At 41.8% G+C, this 14,061-nt stretch overlaps 1 protein-coding gene across 1 annotated transcript in view; it reads left to right on the top strand.

Annotated features, from left to right (window-relative positions):
- Positions 1–10,667, top strand: part of LOC141144213 (uncharacterized) — a 731,403-nt gene extending 720,736 nt beyond the window's left edge. The window contains exon 11 of the mRNA XM_073629665.1: positions 10,448–10,667. Coding sequence (XP_073485766.1) covers positions 10,448–10,621 — 174 coding nt within the window. The 3' untranslated portion in view covers positions 10,622–10,667. The remainder of the gene's footprint in view (positions 1–10,447) is intronic.
- Positions 10,668–14,061: the final 3,394 nt, after the last annotated feature.

Raw genomic sequence — 14,061 nt, 5'->3', positions numbered from 1 at the left:
GGAACTTACAAAGTTCAACATTGCAAAAAAGAAGGCAATATCAGACATTTTATAGTGTGAAAAAGGTCTTTATCTTGCCTTCATCAGATGAGGTGAAGTAAGTCACCCCTGTAAAAGCCAAATTTAGAAGATGCACACAAATTGTGAGTCAAAATGGGGATTTCTTTTCTGATCCCATACCTAATGTCAACATGTGCTATCTCCCATCATGGGAGATCAATGGACGTGTTTTGGGGGTGCAACCACTTCCTCTCACCTACTAGAGTTGGGAGGAAGGGGTTGCACCCACAAAACGCATACATTGAAATCCCCTGATGGTAGATAGCACATGTTGACACACTGTGTGCATCTTCCATATTTGGCTTTTAACCTGTATTAAAACTTTAGATAAAATTTTTAGAAAAAAAAACTTAAAAAATGCAGGAATCTTTTTAGGATTTAGATTCTCCCTAGTACATCAATCATCTTCTTCAGTCTTTGTTCAATTGTTCAATAAGGTCCAAATCACGACTACAAAACATGATTTCCTGGATTAGCTGTTGTGCACTGTCACTGGTGAAATGACTCAATTTTGGTAACACAACCTGAACATCACCTAAAATAAAAATACACACCATGTATTAAAAATATGCAGGCATACATCTATTACCTGAATCTGTAGTGTCCGACACTGATGTTACTACGACCGATTACTGTGCCCACGAACATGAAAGTAGCCATTTTAAACTGTACAACAGTAAAGAAAAGCGCATGGAGCAGCATGCAAGTAATAATAAGAATAGGAACACACAACTACTTACTTTTTAGATGCACTTTCTTGATCCTTCTGTACTGATCATGCTCCCTTAATTTGAGGTCCGACCAGTGTTTCCTCAATTGCTCCTTGGATCGTCGTATCCCAAAATTCCCGCGCAAACTCTTCACAACTTTAGTCATGATCTTGGCCTTTCTCACATTTGGGTTTAGGTATGGTCCATACTTCCCGTCATAGTCGGCCCTCTTCAATATGTCCACCATCTCCACCATCTCTTCAAAGGACATATTTTAGGCCTTAAATCTTCTCCTAGATCGGGACGTTTCTTGCTCTGGGCTTTCCTCCTCGTTACTGCTATTAAGCACCTGCTGTGTCTCTGCCATGTCGTCTCCCATTGCGAAGAAAGAGAAGGGGTGGGGAATATTCTAGAAAGAACGTCAGGGGCGGGCGACGCGGGCGGAGTTTCACGCATGCGCAGTGTATATAAAGCATAACACGCGTGCGTCGTACTACGATCTGTGAGCGGAAGAAGGTGTAGCGGAAGCGCAGATCTTTATAACAAAGGTACAATTTTAAGTTGGTGCATCAGTGGCCTATACTGCTTATAGATTGAGGCCCATATTGGGTCAAGATTAGGAGAGTCTTGCAGAGAAAATGGATATATTCAATGGTGTGGACTTTATGCCCATATTCATTGATGTGTACAGGGAGCTGCCCTGTCTGTGGCAGGTAAACCACCCCTTTTATAACAATAAACCAAAGAGGAAGGCAGCGCTGGATCAATTGGTGGAAATTGTGAAGCTGGTGATCCCCACAGCAGACATCCCCTATTTTAAGGCCCTAATTGGTGGCATGAGGAGCACTTATAATAGGGTGCTCAAGAAGGTCCAGGATTCTCTGAGATCAGGTGCTGCAGCAGATGACATTTATGTACCCAGGCTGTGGTACTATGACAGACTGCACTTTCTGGCAGGCCAGAATTAACCCAGGCCAGCACTCTCCAGTCTTCCTTCCACACTTCCTTCCCCACCAGCTGAGGCTTCTGATGTCCAATCTGGGCCTTCCAGGCAACAATATGTGGAGGAGCCCAGCTTGAGCCAAGTATAGCATTCTTCAAAATATTTCTGGTTGTCAAATTAATGATGTTAAATATATGCTAATTTTGTTCACTAATTTCTGATTTCACAAAGTGTTTTACATATCAATAGACAGTAGTGGCCACATATGATTGGGACAAGAATGAAAAATGCTGGGGTCAGAATCATAGTCTTTTCTATTTATTAACGTTAAATTTGCAACAGTCATGAGATGAAAATTGTATGTGATTGATAAACTAAAACGATATCCCTTTTTCATACACAGGAAAGCCTCAGCCAGGCCGTGGAAAGTGGCAGCCAGGAGGTGGCCGGGCCTAGTAGCCTGCCAGAATCGCAGGTCCCTCCCCTCCGCCTTCTACCAAAAAGTGCAGGAAGAGGAGTAACATGAAGGAGGCAGCAATTGGCCTATTTCTGAAGGCTACTGCGGCCCTCAGAACCCCCCACAGTGTTCAAGAGGACTTACAGCCTGCAAAATGCTGGAAATGGAGGAGGGCCAATGCCTCTTATGTGAGGAAGTAATGTTACAAGCCCTAAATAAGGGGCCAACTCAAAAGTCAAAGCCACATTTGTGAGTTGAACCATGGTCCTCCTCCAGGTCCTCCTCCTCCACCTCCTGCCACACCTCCAACACCACAGCCACAGCCTGGAAGGAAGCATCTAAGGAAGACCAGAGAGTGATGGCCTGGGTTCAGTCTGGTCTGGCAAAAGATGCAGGCTGTGGTATGACCACAGCCTGGGGACAGATATGTCATCTGCTGCTGTTCCTGATGTCTTGTAGTCCTGGACCGGATTGTGCTCACTATTATAAGGACTCCTCAGGCCACGAATTTTGACTGTAAAATTATTGATGTCTGCCCTGGGGTACAAAGGCTTGGCTAATTTCACCGGTTTCTCCAGCGTTGCCTTTATCTTTATTTTGTTATGACCCATAATAAATGGATAACGGTTTTCAGAAATATTTGCCTATGTGTTTTACTTCAAAAAGGACAGTTTGTTTGTGAGTAGTCAGGTACATTTAAAAAATACAATGTCAAATTAAAAAGGGACACCAACCAACCTCCTTGAGATTTACAAATACAAGATAATAATGGTGTTGTGGAAACGTGACATACAAAATAAAAAAACACTATAAAATAATTAAACAAAAAAACAACAGGAGATCTTGATTAAAAAAAAAAATACTATAAAAATTAATTCTAAAGATTATTAGGGAGATTTGGCTTAAAAAACAAAAAAGATAATACAGGAGATCACGAGAAATAATAAAGAAATCAGTTTGTGAGAACTCTGTGTGAATATGAGCAGCAAAACAACTTCATTATTCAAGCGTTATAAAGAAGAGAATGCGCTGCATTGAAATATTTAAAAATTTTCAGTGTGACGAATGTGCCATCTCCATTACGAATGGTCATTTTACCAGACTGAGCGGCTCCGTCTCGTACTTGATTCTGAGCATGCGTGGTTTTTTGAACGTTGGAATTGCATACAGACAAACGGAATTTCCGATAGAAACTTTTTCCGTCGGAAAAATTGAGAACATGCTCTCAATCTTTTGCTGGCGGAAATTCGGCCAGCAAAAGTCCGATGGAGTATACACACGGTCGGATTTTCCGACCAAATGCTCTCATCGGTCTTTTTCTGGCCGAATTTCCGATTGTGTGTACGCAGCTTAAGAGTTTGCATTTAAAGTAGATTTAAAATTGTGCTGCCTGGGTCCAAATTTAAAATGTGAGTTTTACCATGTTAATGTAATTAAATAAGTCATTTTCAGTATATTAATATCTGCCGCTTTGATGAAAGGTGATCTTTCCATGAAGGTCTTTGTTCAGGCAATTTACTGTTATAAAAGACAATGCTCTGCTTCTGTCTCCCATTTGTGCTGACAAATGTCATGCAGCCATAACCGAAGCACACGTAGACAGTAGGTGGCTGCAAGAGATTAACAGCAGTGAGATGCCACGAGGGATTAAAAAATGCAAAAAACAAGAATTTCATTCACAACAAATTTAAAAAGACCATAGACTCAAAGATTACTGCCTGGACTCAATGATTTTAAACCTACTGATAATGTATACAGGTTAAATGGATTTTCTTAAAGGTCTAATAACAAATGGATGGAATGGGAATTTTGGTTGTGTAACAGTTGCACCTATTGTTTTTTTATTTGCTCACTCTGAAACAATTCCACTGTTCTCTAAATAGTGGCTGGTTGGTATGCCAGGAATCCAGCGCCATCATGTACAGTATGTGACACATTTATGAAATGTTGGATTGGATGGCCAAATCTTTTGATTTGTTCCTAGCTTTAAAAGGCAATTTCTTTTGAGGGAAAATGGGAAAAGTCTGTTCAATTATCTGGCCTTTACTGTTGACTGGGACCCAGTAAGTGGATTTCTGCCTACACCTTGTAAAGCTGGTCATACATGGATTGAGATTTGGTCAGTTCAGGAGAGCCCATGAATGGGCTAGCCGGTTGTACACAAGGATCTATTGATCACCTTGTGTACAACCAGCCTGTCAGGTTTTTATCAAATTATCAGTGCCAGCCAACAACACTGTCTTGTCTTATATATTTATATAATATATCAATATCAATAAGACTGCAACAATCCGATTTGAACTTCTGCCATCTGCTGGTCTATATTTATCACTATAGCTTGTCTTTGCTTAGCTCCCCTATGTACCAATATAGCATTAACCTCTTCAGATCCATGCTATTGCCAAATGACGGCAACAGCGCGGACCTACATTGCCAGGACTACGTCTATTGACGTCGTCCCGTGCACGAGCGGCCTGCGCGCCCGGTGATCAGCGAGTCTATGAGACTCGCCTGATCACAGATCAGAGTAAGGGGTCGGTCCCGACCCCTTACCACATGATCAGCTGTCAGCCAATGACAGCTGATCATGTGATGTAAACAGAGTCGGCAATCGGCTATTTTTTCTCCTCACGCTGACAGCGTGAGGAGGAAAAAAAAAAGTCGATCACCGGTGGCCATGAGAGGGACACCAGTCCCGATCACGGTGATTATCTGTGCCCCCTGCCAGTGAAACCTAGCAATAGGAGCAGTGCCGCCTACCAGTACCCACCAGCGTCACCCATCAGTGCCCACAGTGCCACCCATCAGCGCCCACAGTGCCACCCATCAGCGCCCACAATCAGTGCCACAACAACAGTGCTGCACATCAGTGCCACTTATAAGTGCCCATCAGTGTCACCTACCAGTGCCCATAAGTGCCCATCAGTGCCGTCCATCAGTGCTCCCCATCAGTGCCACCTATCCGTGCTACCCATCCGTGCCACCCATCAGCGCCCATCAGTGGCGCCTTATCTGTGCCCATCAGTACCACCTTATCTGTCCCCATCAGTGCCGCCTTAACTGTGCCCATCAGTGCCCACCAGTGCCGCCTCATCAGCACATATCAATGAAGGAGAAAAATTACCTGTTTGCAAAATTTTATAACAAACTATGAAACATGATTTTTTTTTTTTTTTCAAAATTTTCCATCTTTTTTTGTTTTTTTAGCAAATAATAAAAATCCCAGCTGTGATCAAATACCACCAAAAGAAAGCTCTATTTGTGGGAAAAAAATGATAAAAATTTCATTTGGGTACAGTGTTGTATGACCGCTCAATTGTCATTTAAAGTGCGTCAGCGCTGAAAGCTGAAAATTGGTCTGGGCAGGAGGGGGGCTTAAGTGCCCAGTAAGCAAGTGGTTAATGTACTTCTTTTGCAAAAATAAAACAGATTTCCATTAATTCTACCCAGGCTTACCTCACTCTTCCAATGGCTATTTAAAAACACATATCCATTACTTCTGCCTTACTTCCTGATTAGACTTTAGGTCATGACACAGGAAGGAGTTGACCAGCTGATCTCATTAACACACAACCTGCATCATCCACCCTCAGCTGGTCAACTCCTAAAGTCTAATTCCAAATCAGGTCTAGGAAAGTCTAATCAGGAAGTAAGGCAGAAGTAATAGAGCATGATTTTTAACCACTTAAGGGCCGGAAGGATTCACCCCCTTAATGACCAGGACATTTTTTGTGATACGGCATTGCGTCATTTTAACTGACAGTTGCGTGGTCGTGCGACGCTGTATCCAAACAAAATTGACGTTCTTTTTTTCCCACAAATAGAGCTTTCTTTTGGTGGTGTTTGATTTTGATTTTTTGCGCCATAAACAAAAAAGAGCGACAATTCTGATAAAAAAACAATGTTTTTTACTTTTTGCTATAATAAATATCCAAAAAAATATATAAAAAAACAAATTTCTTCCTCAGTTGAGGCCAATATGTATTCTTCTACATATTTTTTGGTAAAAAAAAAAAAAATTGATTGGTTTGCGGAAAAGTTATAGTGTCTACAAAATAGGGGATAGATTTATGGCATTTTTATTTTTTTTTACTAGTAATGGTAGCGATCTGCGAGTTTTAGTGGGACTGTGACTTTGCAGTGGACAGATCGGGCACTTTTTTGGGACCAGTGACATTTATACAGCGATCAGTGCTATAAAAATTCAGTGATTACTGTATAAATGTCACTGGCAGGGAAGGGGTTAACACCAGGGGTGATCAAGGGGTTAAATGTGTTCCCTGGGTGGTGTTTCTAACTGTATGGGGGCTGTGCTGACTGGAGGAGGAGACAGATCGCTGTTCCTAATCACTAAAAACAGACGATCACTCTCAGCTCCCCTGTCAGAACGGGGATCTGCCATGTTTACACAGGCAGACCCCCATTCTGCCTCTGTATGGTGAGATCGCGGGGGGGGGGGGGGGGCGGGCAGCGCGCCCGCTGGCCAAGCCAACGGGCTCCGGGGCCACACGCGCGCTTGCTATATCTGTTACATGAAGTGACGTACATTGACAGCGATTCGCCTAATAGAGCCAACCTGCCGCAGTACAACTGCGGCGGCTGGTCTTTAAGTGGTTAAACAATTATGTGAAGAGTGGGGTAAGCCTGTGTAGAATAAATGGAAAGCTGTTTTATTTTTGCAAAGGAAGTATATTAATGGTATATTGGTACATAGGTGAGCTGGAATTTAGAAAAAAAAATGGTGAACAAAGGTGAACTTAGCCTTTAAAGTGCAGTTACAACATGAAAACCATGCCTGATCAACAGGTTTGTGTGTTTTTTCATGCCCTGGATAGAGGTCTATCTGTTTCTGACTATCTATGTCTCTGATTTCCCTGTGCACCGTGTATTTGTACCCTGTTTTGCCTGTGCTTATGCGGATCTTCAGTCCATTTGTCTGCCAAAGCTCCTTCTAGCTGTCTGCACCCTCAAATTGCTTTTCCCACTCTTGGCCTGACCATCAGTCTGCTGACTCTGCTACTGTCTGTCGTTTGCTGTGAAAATCTGTCTTGAGGACTTATGCTGCTTTACCATCTGTCCTGCGTGTTGTCAGCTGTGGCTTCTAGCAACACGGAGGGTCCACCGAACTCTGCAACATAGACATTGTGCAGCAAATTTGTGTTTTTTTTCCCCTCAAGTGGATTATGTATATCAGTATATGAAGATCTAAGCCTGGTGACAGTGATCGTTCTGCTGAAACCTTATCCTCAACTTGACATAGAGTTAGTATTTTGGATATGTGTTCTGTAAGATTCACGTTTACAGGGCAAATATAAATATGATCTACAGACAACTGCTCCATGGGTGGCCAATTGTCAACATTCAGCTATTCGATTGTAAATGTGGATCTTTATTGGGTTTTTATCTATGCTATATTACCAACTAAATCACCTGCTTGGGCACCACCCAGATATGAATGGCTACGTGTATGTTAGTTATGAATGGTTTATTAGCTTTACTTTATATCAAGTCATCATTTGTTCAAGTATTTTGCTTTTCTAATGGTCAAATCTCTCATCTGTAAACATACATTGCTTTATGGATAACCTGTAAACATGTTGGGTTTACCACCCTATAGTTACTCTGAGGAGTATTTTTTACTAAGCCTGGGTTCACACTATTGCGAATTGGATGTGGGTTTGGATGTGTAGGAGATTGTGACCGGCTCTCTATGGAGTTTGTTCACATATCTCCACAGTAGCTCCAATGCATATTGCACAGGAGTCCTGTGCGTCTTTTGGTTTCAGGTCCAAATTCCGCCAAAAAATGGGGGCGCACTCAAGGGTGGCCCAAGACATGGCGCTGCCTGGGTCCAAGAATGAAATGCTGCCCCCCCCCCCCCCCCCGAAAAAATGCCCCCACATCCATTATTTTATATTAGGATAATTGCACTTATGGCACTGTGATTACACTGATGCCCCTGCTCAAACTGCCACCTGAGTCCCATGGTAGGGCCGGCCCTAGACACACTGGACTCCTGCTGTGAGCCAGAGCGTGCTGCAGTGTGAACCCAGCCTTAGTATTTTATGCAAATATGTGCACCCACTAATATATTAGTCAAAAGCTCATTAGCTCAGCCTAGAAGCCATTAGTAATTTATAAGGAACCATGTGGCATGGGCCTTCATTATACCCATATTTTCTCCGCTATGGCGCAGCTCTGCATGGTAGCGAGTCAGCTTCTAACGTCAGCTTGTTCAATTAAGCTTTGACAAAAAAAAACCTGAAGCTGGTTTCTATACAGAGCTGCACCCGATTTTGATCTCTCCAGTTTTAGTAAATCAACCACAATGTGTTGATACTATATAAGAATAACTGCATAAAAAATTATTAGAAGACTGTACAATTCAAAATACTTGAAATCAGTTACAGATGTCCTTTTTTTTTTTGTTGGAAGTGGGCAGAACAAATTTGTTTTAAGATTTAATTTTTAAATGATAAGTTCGCATGTTACATTCCTATTCAGGGTGTAACTTGTAACATGTTACAAATGTACCAGCCCCCACACCCCACCAATCCCCTGTTTTGGCAGCGAGCAGGAGATCTTCTCCCCCTGCCAGCTGCCACTATGTCAACCAGCCACGTCATTCATTCACAGTGTTCTGTGGATGCATTGACTTCAACTATCGGCAGCCTTTGCATGTAAACCAGTTTACAAAATTAGAAGCTAGCTTTAAGGCCCCTTTCACACATAATTTCCAATCATATCCGCCTGGCCGTATTTCAGATGGACATGATCAGACCATCCCTTCACCCCTATGGAGCAACGGATGTCAGCGGACACGTGACCGCTGACACCTGCTAATATCCGATCCAATCCTGTCTGCCAAATCCAGACAGATGGTGTTCCTATTTTCCATCTGTCTGGGGGATCGGATGGGATCGGATGGGCAAATGGACAGGCGGGGAGAACGGGACTAAATCCTGTGTATGTCACCTTCTCTGCTTGGCCTGGTTGACCAATGTCACCAAGAATGAAAGTCATGGGAAATTCAACATTTTACAGCTCTTACTAGAACAAAAGAGGTGTGGGTAAATCTTCTAATGATGACAACGGCTCCAGTGTCAACTTTCTAAAAAAGTATATCTTTTTCCCTCTGACTTTCTGTTGTGTTCGTCAGACATGACGTAAGGGGAAATATCCCTAGTGTGACCTAGACAGCAAAATATACACTTTGTAGAGTTTTTACCCATTCTTTACTTACCCAAAACTAAAAAATCTGTTTGGTCTTTACATACACTTTAATGATCCTATTTTCCTACATTTGGGCCTTCAGGTCATGAGTATATCATAATCAAAAAGATCAGAACATTCTGTGCCCACTGGGATGTTTGGTTCACATTTCATACAATAGAAAAAGCCATAATTGTGTGCATTTTTTGTCTGTGGTGATCTTTACAATATTGTCCGTTAACTCTAGAATATTAGAAGCAGTGGACATATTTTTCTAAACAATGATGTCGGGAAGTATCTAGCCATGTCTACCTCTACATTCTCCAACACTTTTCCAAGGCTTTCATAGTGGTGCAACTTTAATAGCATTGAAATGAGCGACCTCTCATACATGTCCTGAGCTAGAAACCTGGCGTTTGAAGACCTTTCACCTCCTTGCTAACCACATTCTCTTTGTTCACCTCCAGAACATGCATTGAGAAAGTATGAAGACTGCTATTTCTTCTTCCCGTTGAAAGCATCATAGTTCATACTTTGAACTAACAGTGATTGTTGCCTAAAAGCTAAAGTAGACAAATTCACTACAATAATAGCTCTGGGTACACTTTAGATCTGTACAATATAATGATGCTGTTTATGATACTAAAACTTTTTTTTTTTCAAATGCAACGTTTCCTGTTGAGAAAAGAAGCCAAAGACCCAAAAGCCGATTGACAGGATGTCCTTTTTTTTAAAGTTATAGCTATTTGTAAGGATCCTCAAACGATGAAATGCACTTGGTCTAAGTACTATATTTTGCTCTAAATGTATACAGAAACGATTAGCGCAGCTGGCTTGATATTTTCATCTTACCTTTAGAAGTAAACTATAGCTCAACATATTTTCTTGCTTACCTCTCCATTCCCCAACCCCCTCTGTTAAAGAAAATGGTTGTGGTGTGCCATTTCTCTGGTCTTCAGAATGCTTTTAGTTTGAGTGTATTTTTCATCCATTAAGAGCTTTGTGAAATTATCATCACGGCATGGCGCTGCCAACTAACCGTTTCACCATGTGATTTGTCTACAGCTGTATGTGAAGCTGAAGTGTGACGACCCGCCACTCCTGGAGCACGTTGATCAATTACTTAGCGAGTTGGGTGCTGAAGACACACAACAAGATTCTGAAACCGAAGACGCCCCGGTGGACAATATTGATGATGATTTTGTCCAAAGTAGTGATGATGATGCAATGGAGTCTTGAAATACATATATTTTAAAAATAAATACATTTTGATTATTAAAACAAATGTGATCTCTGGTGTTGGCTACTATTAGAAATGGAGTACCAGTGTATTAATCTGTAATATGTTTGTCTTAAATGGAATCAGAGAAAAAAAACCTACAGAAGAAATAAAGTGCAGGCAAAGCTCTGACACTTCTGGTTTAAGTGGTAACTTGCTGTTACCTCCCCTTCCGACACATTCCCATTAATTACTGGCCAAGAGAAATTTGCTAAAAGTGGGCAGGGGTGGGTACAGTTTGCCACACTCAGGAAGTCCATTCTGGAATTTTGCCTGTCAGAACAGCTTGGCATTTGACCATCACTAGAGGCTTTTGGAAACTCCTGCAGGCATGTGAAGGCACCTTATACCTACCAAAGCCTCTTTAAAAGGGTTAACGTAGGCAGAATGCACTATTTAAAAGGTGTCATTTTATCGTAATAGGGATTGTATGGGACTGGAACAAATGAGGATATACAGGTACAATGTGAAATAAAAAAATCCTTTTAGTTTTTATTTTTTTTCTACATAGCAACAATCTGTACAAGTATGCAAAGTCTTACAGTTAATTTCTTTAGAATGCAGCCGCAGCCTGAGTAGAAAATCTGTCCTTTGCTTATAATGCAATAAAGTGCTGTTCAACAAAAACATAATAAAGTTTGAATGTGCAGAAAAATAAACGTGCAGATACTGTACAGTGCCTTGCAAAAGTATTCACCCCCTTGGCTTTTTACCTATTTTGTTACATTACAGCCTTTAGTTCAAAGTTTTCTTAATCTGAATTATATGTGATGGATCAGCACACAATAGTTTAAGTTGGTGAAGTAAAATTAGAAAAATATATACATAAAACTATTTTTCAGAAATAAAAAAATGATAATTGGCATGTGCATATGTATTCACCCCCTTTGTTATGAAGCCCATAAAAAGCTCTGGTGCAACCAATTACCTTCAGACATCACATAATTAGTGAAATGATGTCCACCTGTGTGCATACTAAGTGTCACATGATCTGTCATTTTATATACACACCTTTTTGAAAGGCCCCAGAGAATGCAACACCTAAGCAAGAGGCACCACTAACCAAACACTGCCATGAAGACCAAGGATCTCTCCAAACCAGTAAGGGACAATGTTGTTGAGAAGTACAAGTCAGGGTTAGGTTATAAAAAAATATCCAAATCTTTGATGATCCCTAGGAGCACCATCAACTCTATCATAACCAAATGGAAAATACATGGCACAACAGCAAAACTGCCAAGAGACGGCCGCACATCAAAACTCACGGACTGGGAAAGGAGGGCATCAGAGAGGAGCACAGAGACCTAAGGTAACCCTGGAGGTTTCACAGCAGAGATTGGAGTATCTGTACATAGGACGACAATAAGCCGTACACTCCATAGAGTTAGGGAAAAGCGAGTTGGCAAAAAACAAAGTGGCACGTTTTGAGTTTGCAAAAAGGCATGTGGGAGACTCCCAAAATGTATGGAGGAAGGTGCTCTGGTCTGATGAGACTAAAATTAAACTTTTTGCCCATCAAATAAAATGCTATGTCTGGCGCAAACCCAACACATCACATCACCCAAAGAACACCATCCCCACAGTGAAACATGGTGGTGGCAGCATCATGCTGTGGGAATTTTTTTCAGCAGTCGGGACTGTGTGTGATTTGAGGCTAGGACGGAGGTTCACCTTCCAGCAGGACAATGACCCCAAACACACTGCTAAAGCAACACTTGAGTGGTTTAAGGAGAAACATGTAAATGTGTTGGAATGGCCTAGTCAAAGCCCAGACCTCAATCCAATAGAAAATCTGTGGTCAGACTTAAAGATTGCTGTTCACAAGCGCAAACCAGCCAACTTGAAGGAGCAGTTTTGCAAGGAGGAATGGGCAAAAATCCCAGTAGTAAGATGTGGCAAGCTCATACAGACTTCCAATGCGACTTGGAGCTGTGATAGCCGCAAAAGGTGGCTCTACAAAGTATTGACTTCAGGGCGGTGAATAGTTATGCACATTGACTTTTTCTGTTATTTTGTCCTATTTGTTGTTTGCTTCACAATAAAAAAAAAAAAAAATCTTCAAAGTTGTGGGCATGTTCTGTAAATTAAATGATGCAAATCCTAAAATAATCCATGTTAATTCCAGGTTGTGAGGCAACAAAACACGAAAAATGCCAAGGGGGGTGAATATTTTTGCAAGGCACTGTATCTGTTACAACCAAAAATGTGAATGTATTTTATTGGGATTTTATGTGATAGACCAACACAAAGTGGCACATAATTATTATTATTATTATTATACAGGATTTATATAGTGCCAACAGTTTGCGCAGCGCTTTACAACATGGGGGCAGACAGTACACTTATAATACAAATCAATACAGGAGGGATCAGAGGGCCCTGCTCGTTAGAGCTTACAATCTAGAAGGGAGGGTCAAGTGGAAACAAAAAGGTAATAAGTGTGGGGGATGAGCTGATGGAAAAAATTAAAATACAGTTGTTAGGTGTGGGTAGGATAGGCTTCTCTGAAAAGAAGGGTTTTCAGGGATCGTCTGAAAGCTAATAAAGTAGGAGATAAGCGGACAGATTTGGGTAAGGCATTCCATAGGATTGGAGAGGCTTTGGAAAAGGCCTGGAGGCGAGCATGGGAGGAGGTGACAAGGGAGCTAGAGAGCAGGAGGTCTTGAGAGGAACGAAGAGAGCGAGTAGGTTGGTATTTAGAGACTAAGCTAGTGATGTAGCTGGGGGCTAAATTGTGGATGGCTTTGTACGTAGTTGTTAGAATTTTGAATTTAATTCTTTGGCCGAGCGGAAGCCAGTGGAGGGATTGACAGAGAGGAGTGGCAGACACAGAGCGATTGGTAAGGTGGATGAGTCTAGCAGCGGCATTCATAATGGATTGAAGAGGTGATAGACTATGTAGAGGTAAGCCAATGAGAAGGGAGTTGCAGTAGTCAAGGCGAGAGATGACCAGCGAGTGAATTAAGAGCTTTGTTGTGTCATTGGTTAGAAAGGGGCGTATTTTGGAGATGTTGCGGAGGTTGAGGCGGCAGGATTTGGACAGTGATTGGATGTGTTGCTTGAAGGAGAGTTCAGAGTCTAGGACTACACCTAGAACCTTGGCATGTGGGGATGGGCTTATAGTTGTGCCATCGATTTTGACAGAGAGATCAGGGGAAGAGGCATATGGGGGAGGAAAAATTATAAGTTCGGTTTTGGCTAGATTGAGTTTGAGGAAGTGGTGTGACATCCAGATTGATATATCTGAGAGTAAATTGGTGATACGTGAGGAGACAGAGGGAGTGAGCTGAGGGGTAGAGAAATAGATTTGGGTGTCGTCAGCGTAGAGGTGGTATTGGAAGCCATGGGAGGCTATCAGTTGACCCAGGGAGGAGGTGTAGATGGAAAACAGTAGAGGTCC

The sequence above is a fragment of the Aquarana catesbeiana genome, linkage group LG05 (assembly GCF_042186555.1).
Source record: "Aquarana catesbeiana isolate 2022-GZ linkage group LG05, ASM4218655v1, whole genome shotgun sequence".
Classification (NCBI taxonomy): Eukaryota; Metazoa; Chordata; class Amphibia; order Anura; family Ranidae; genus Aquarana; species Aquarana catesbeiana.
The sequence above is the reverse complement of the archived record's forward strand: the minus strand, read 5'-3'. Positions and strand labels throughout refer to the sequence as shown.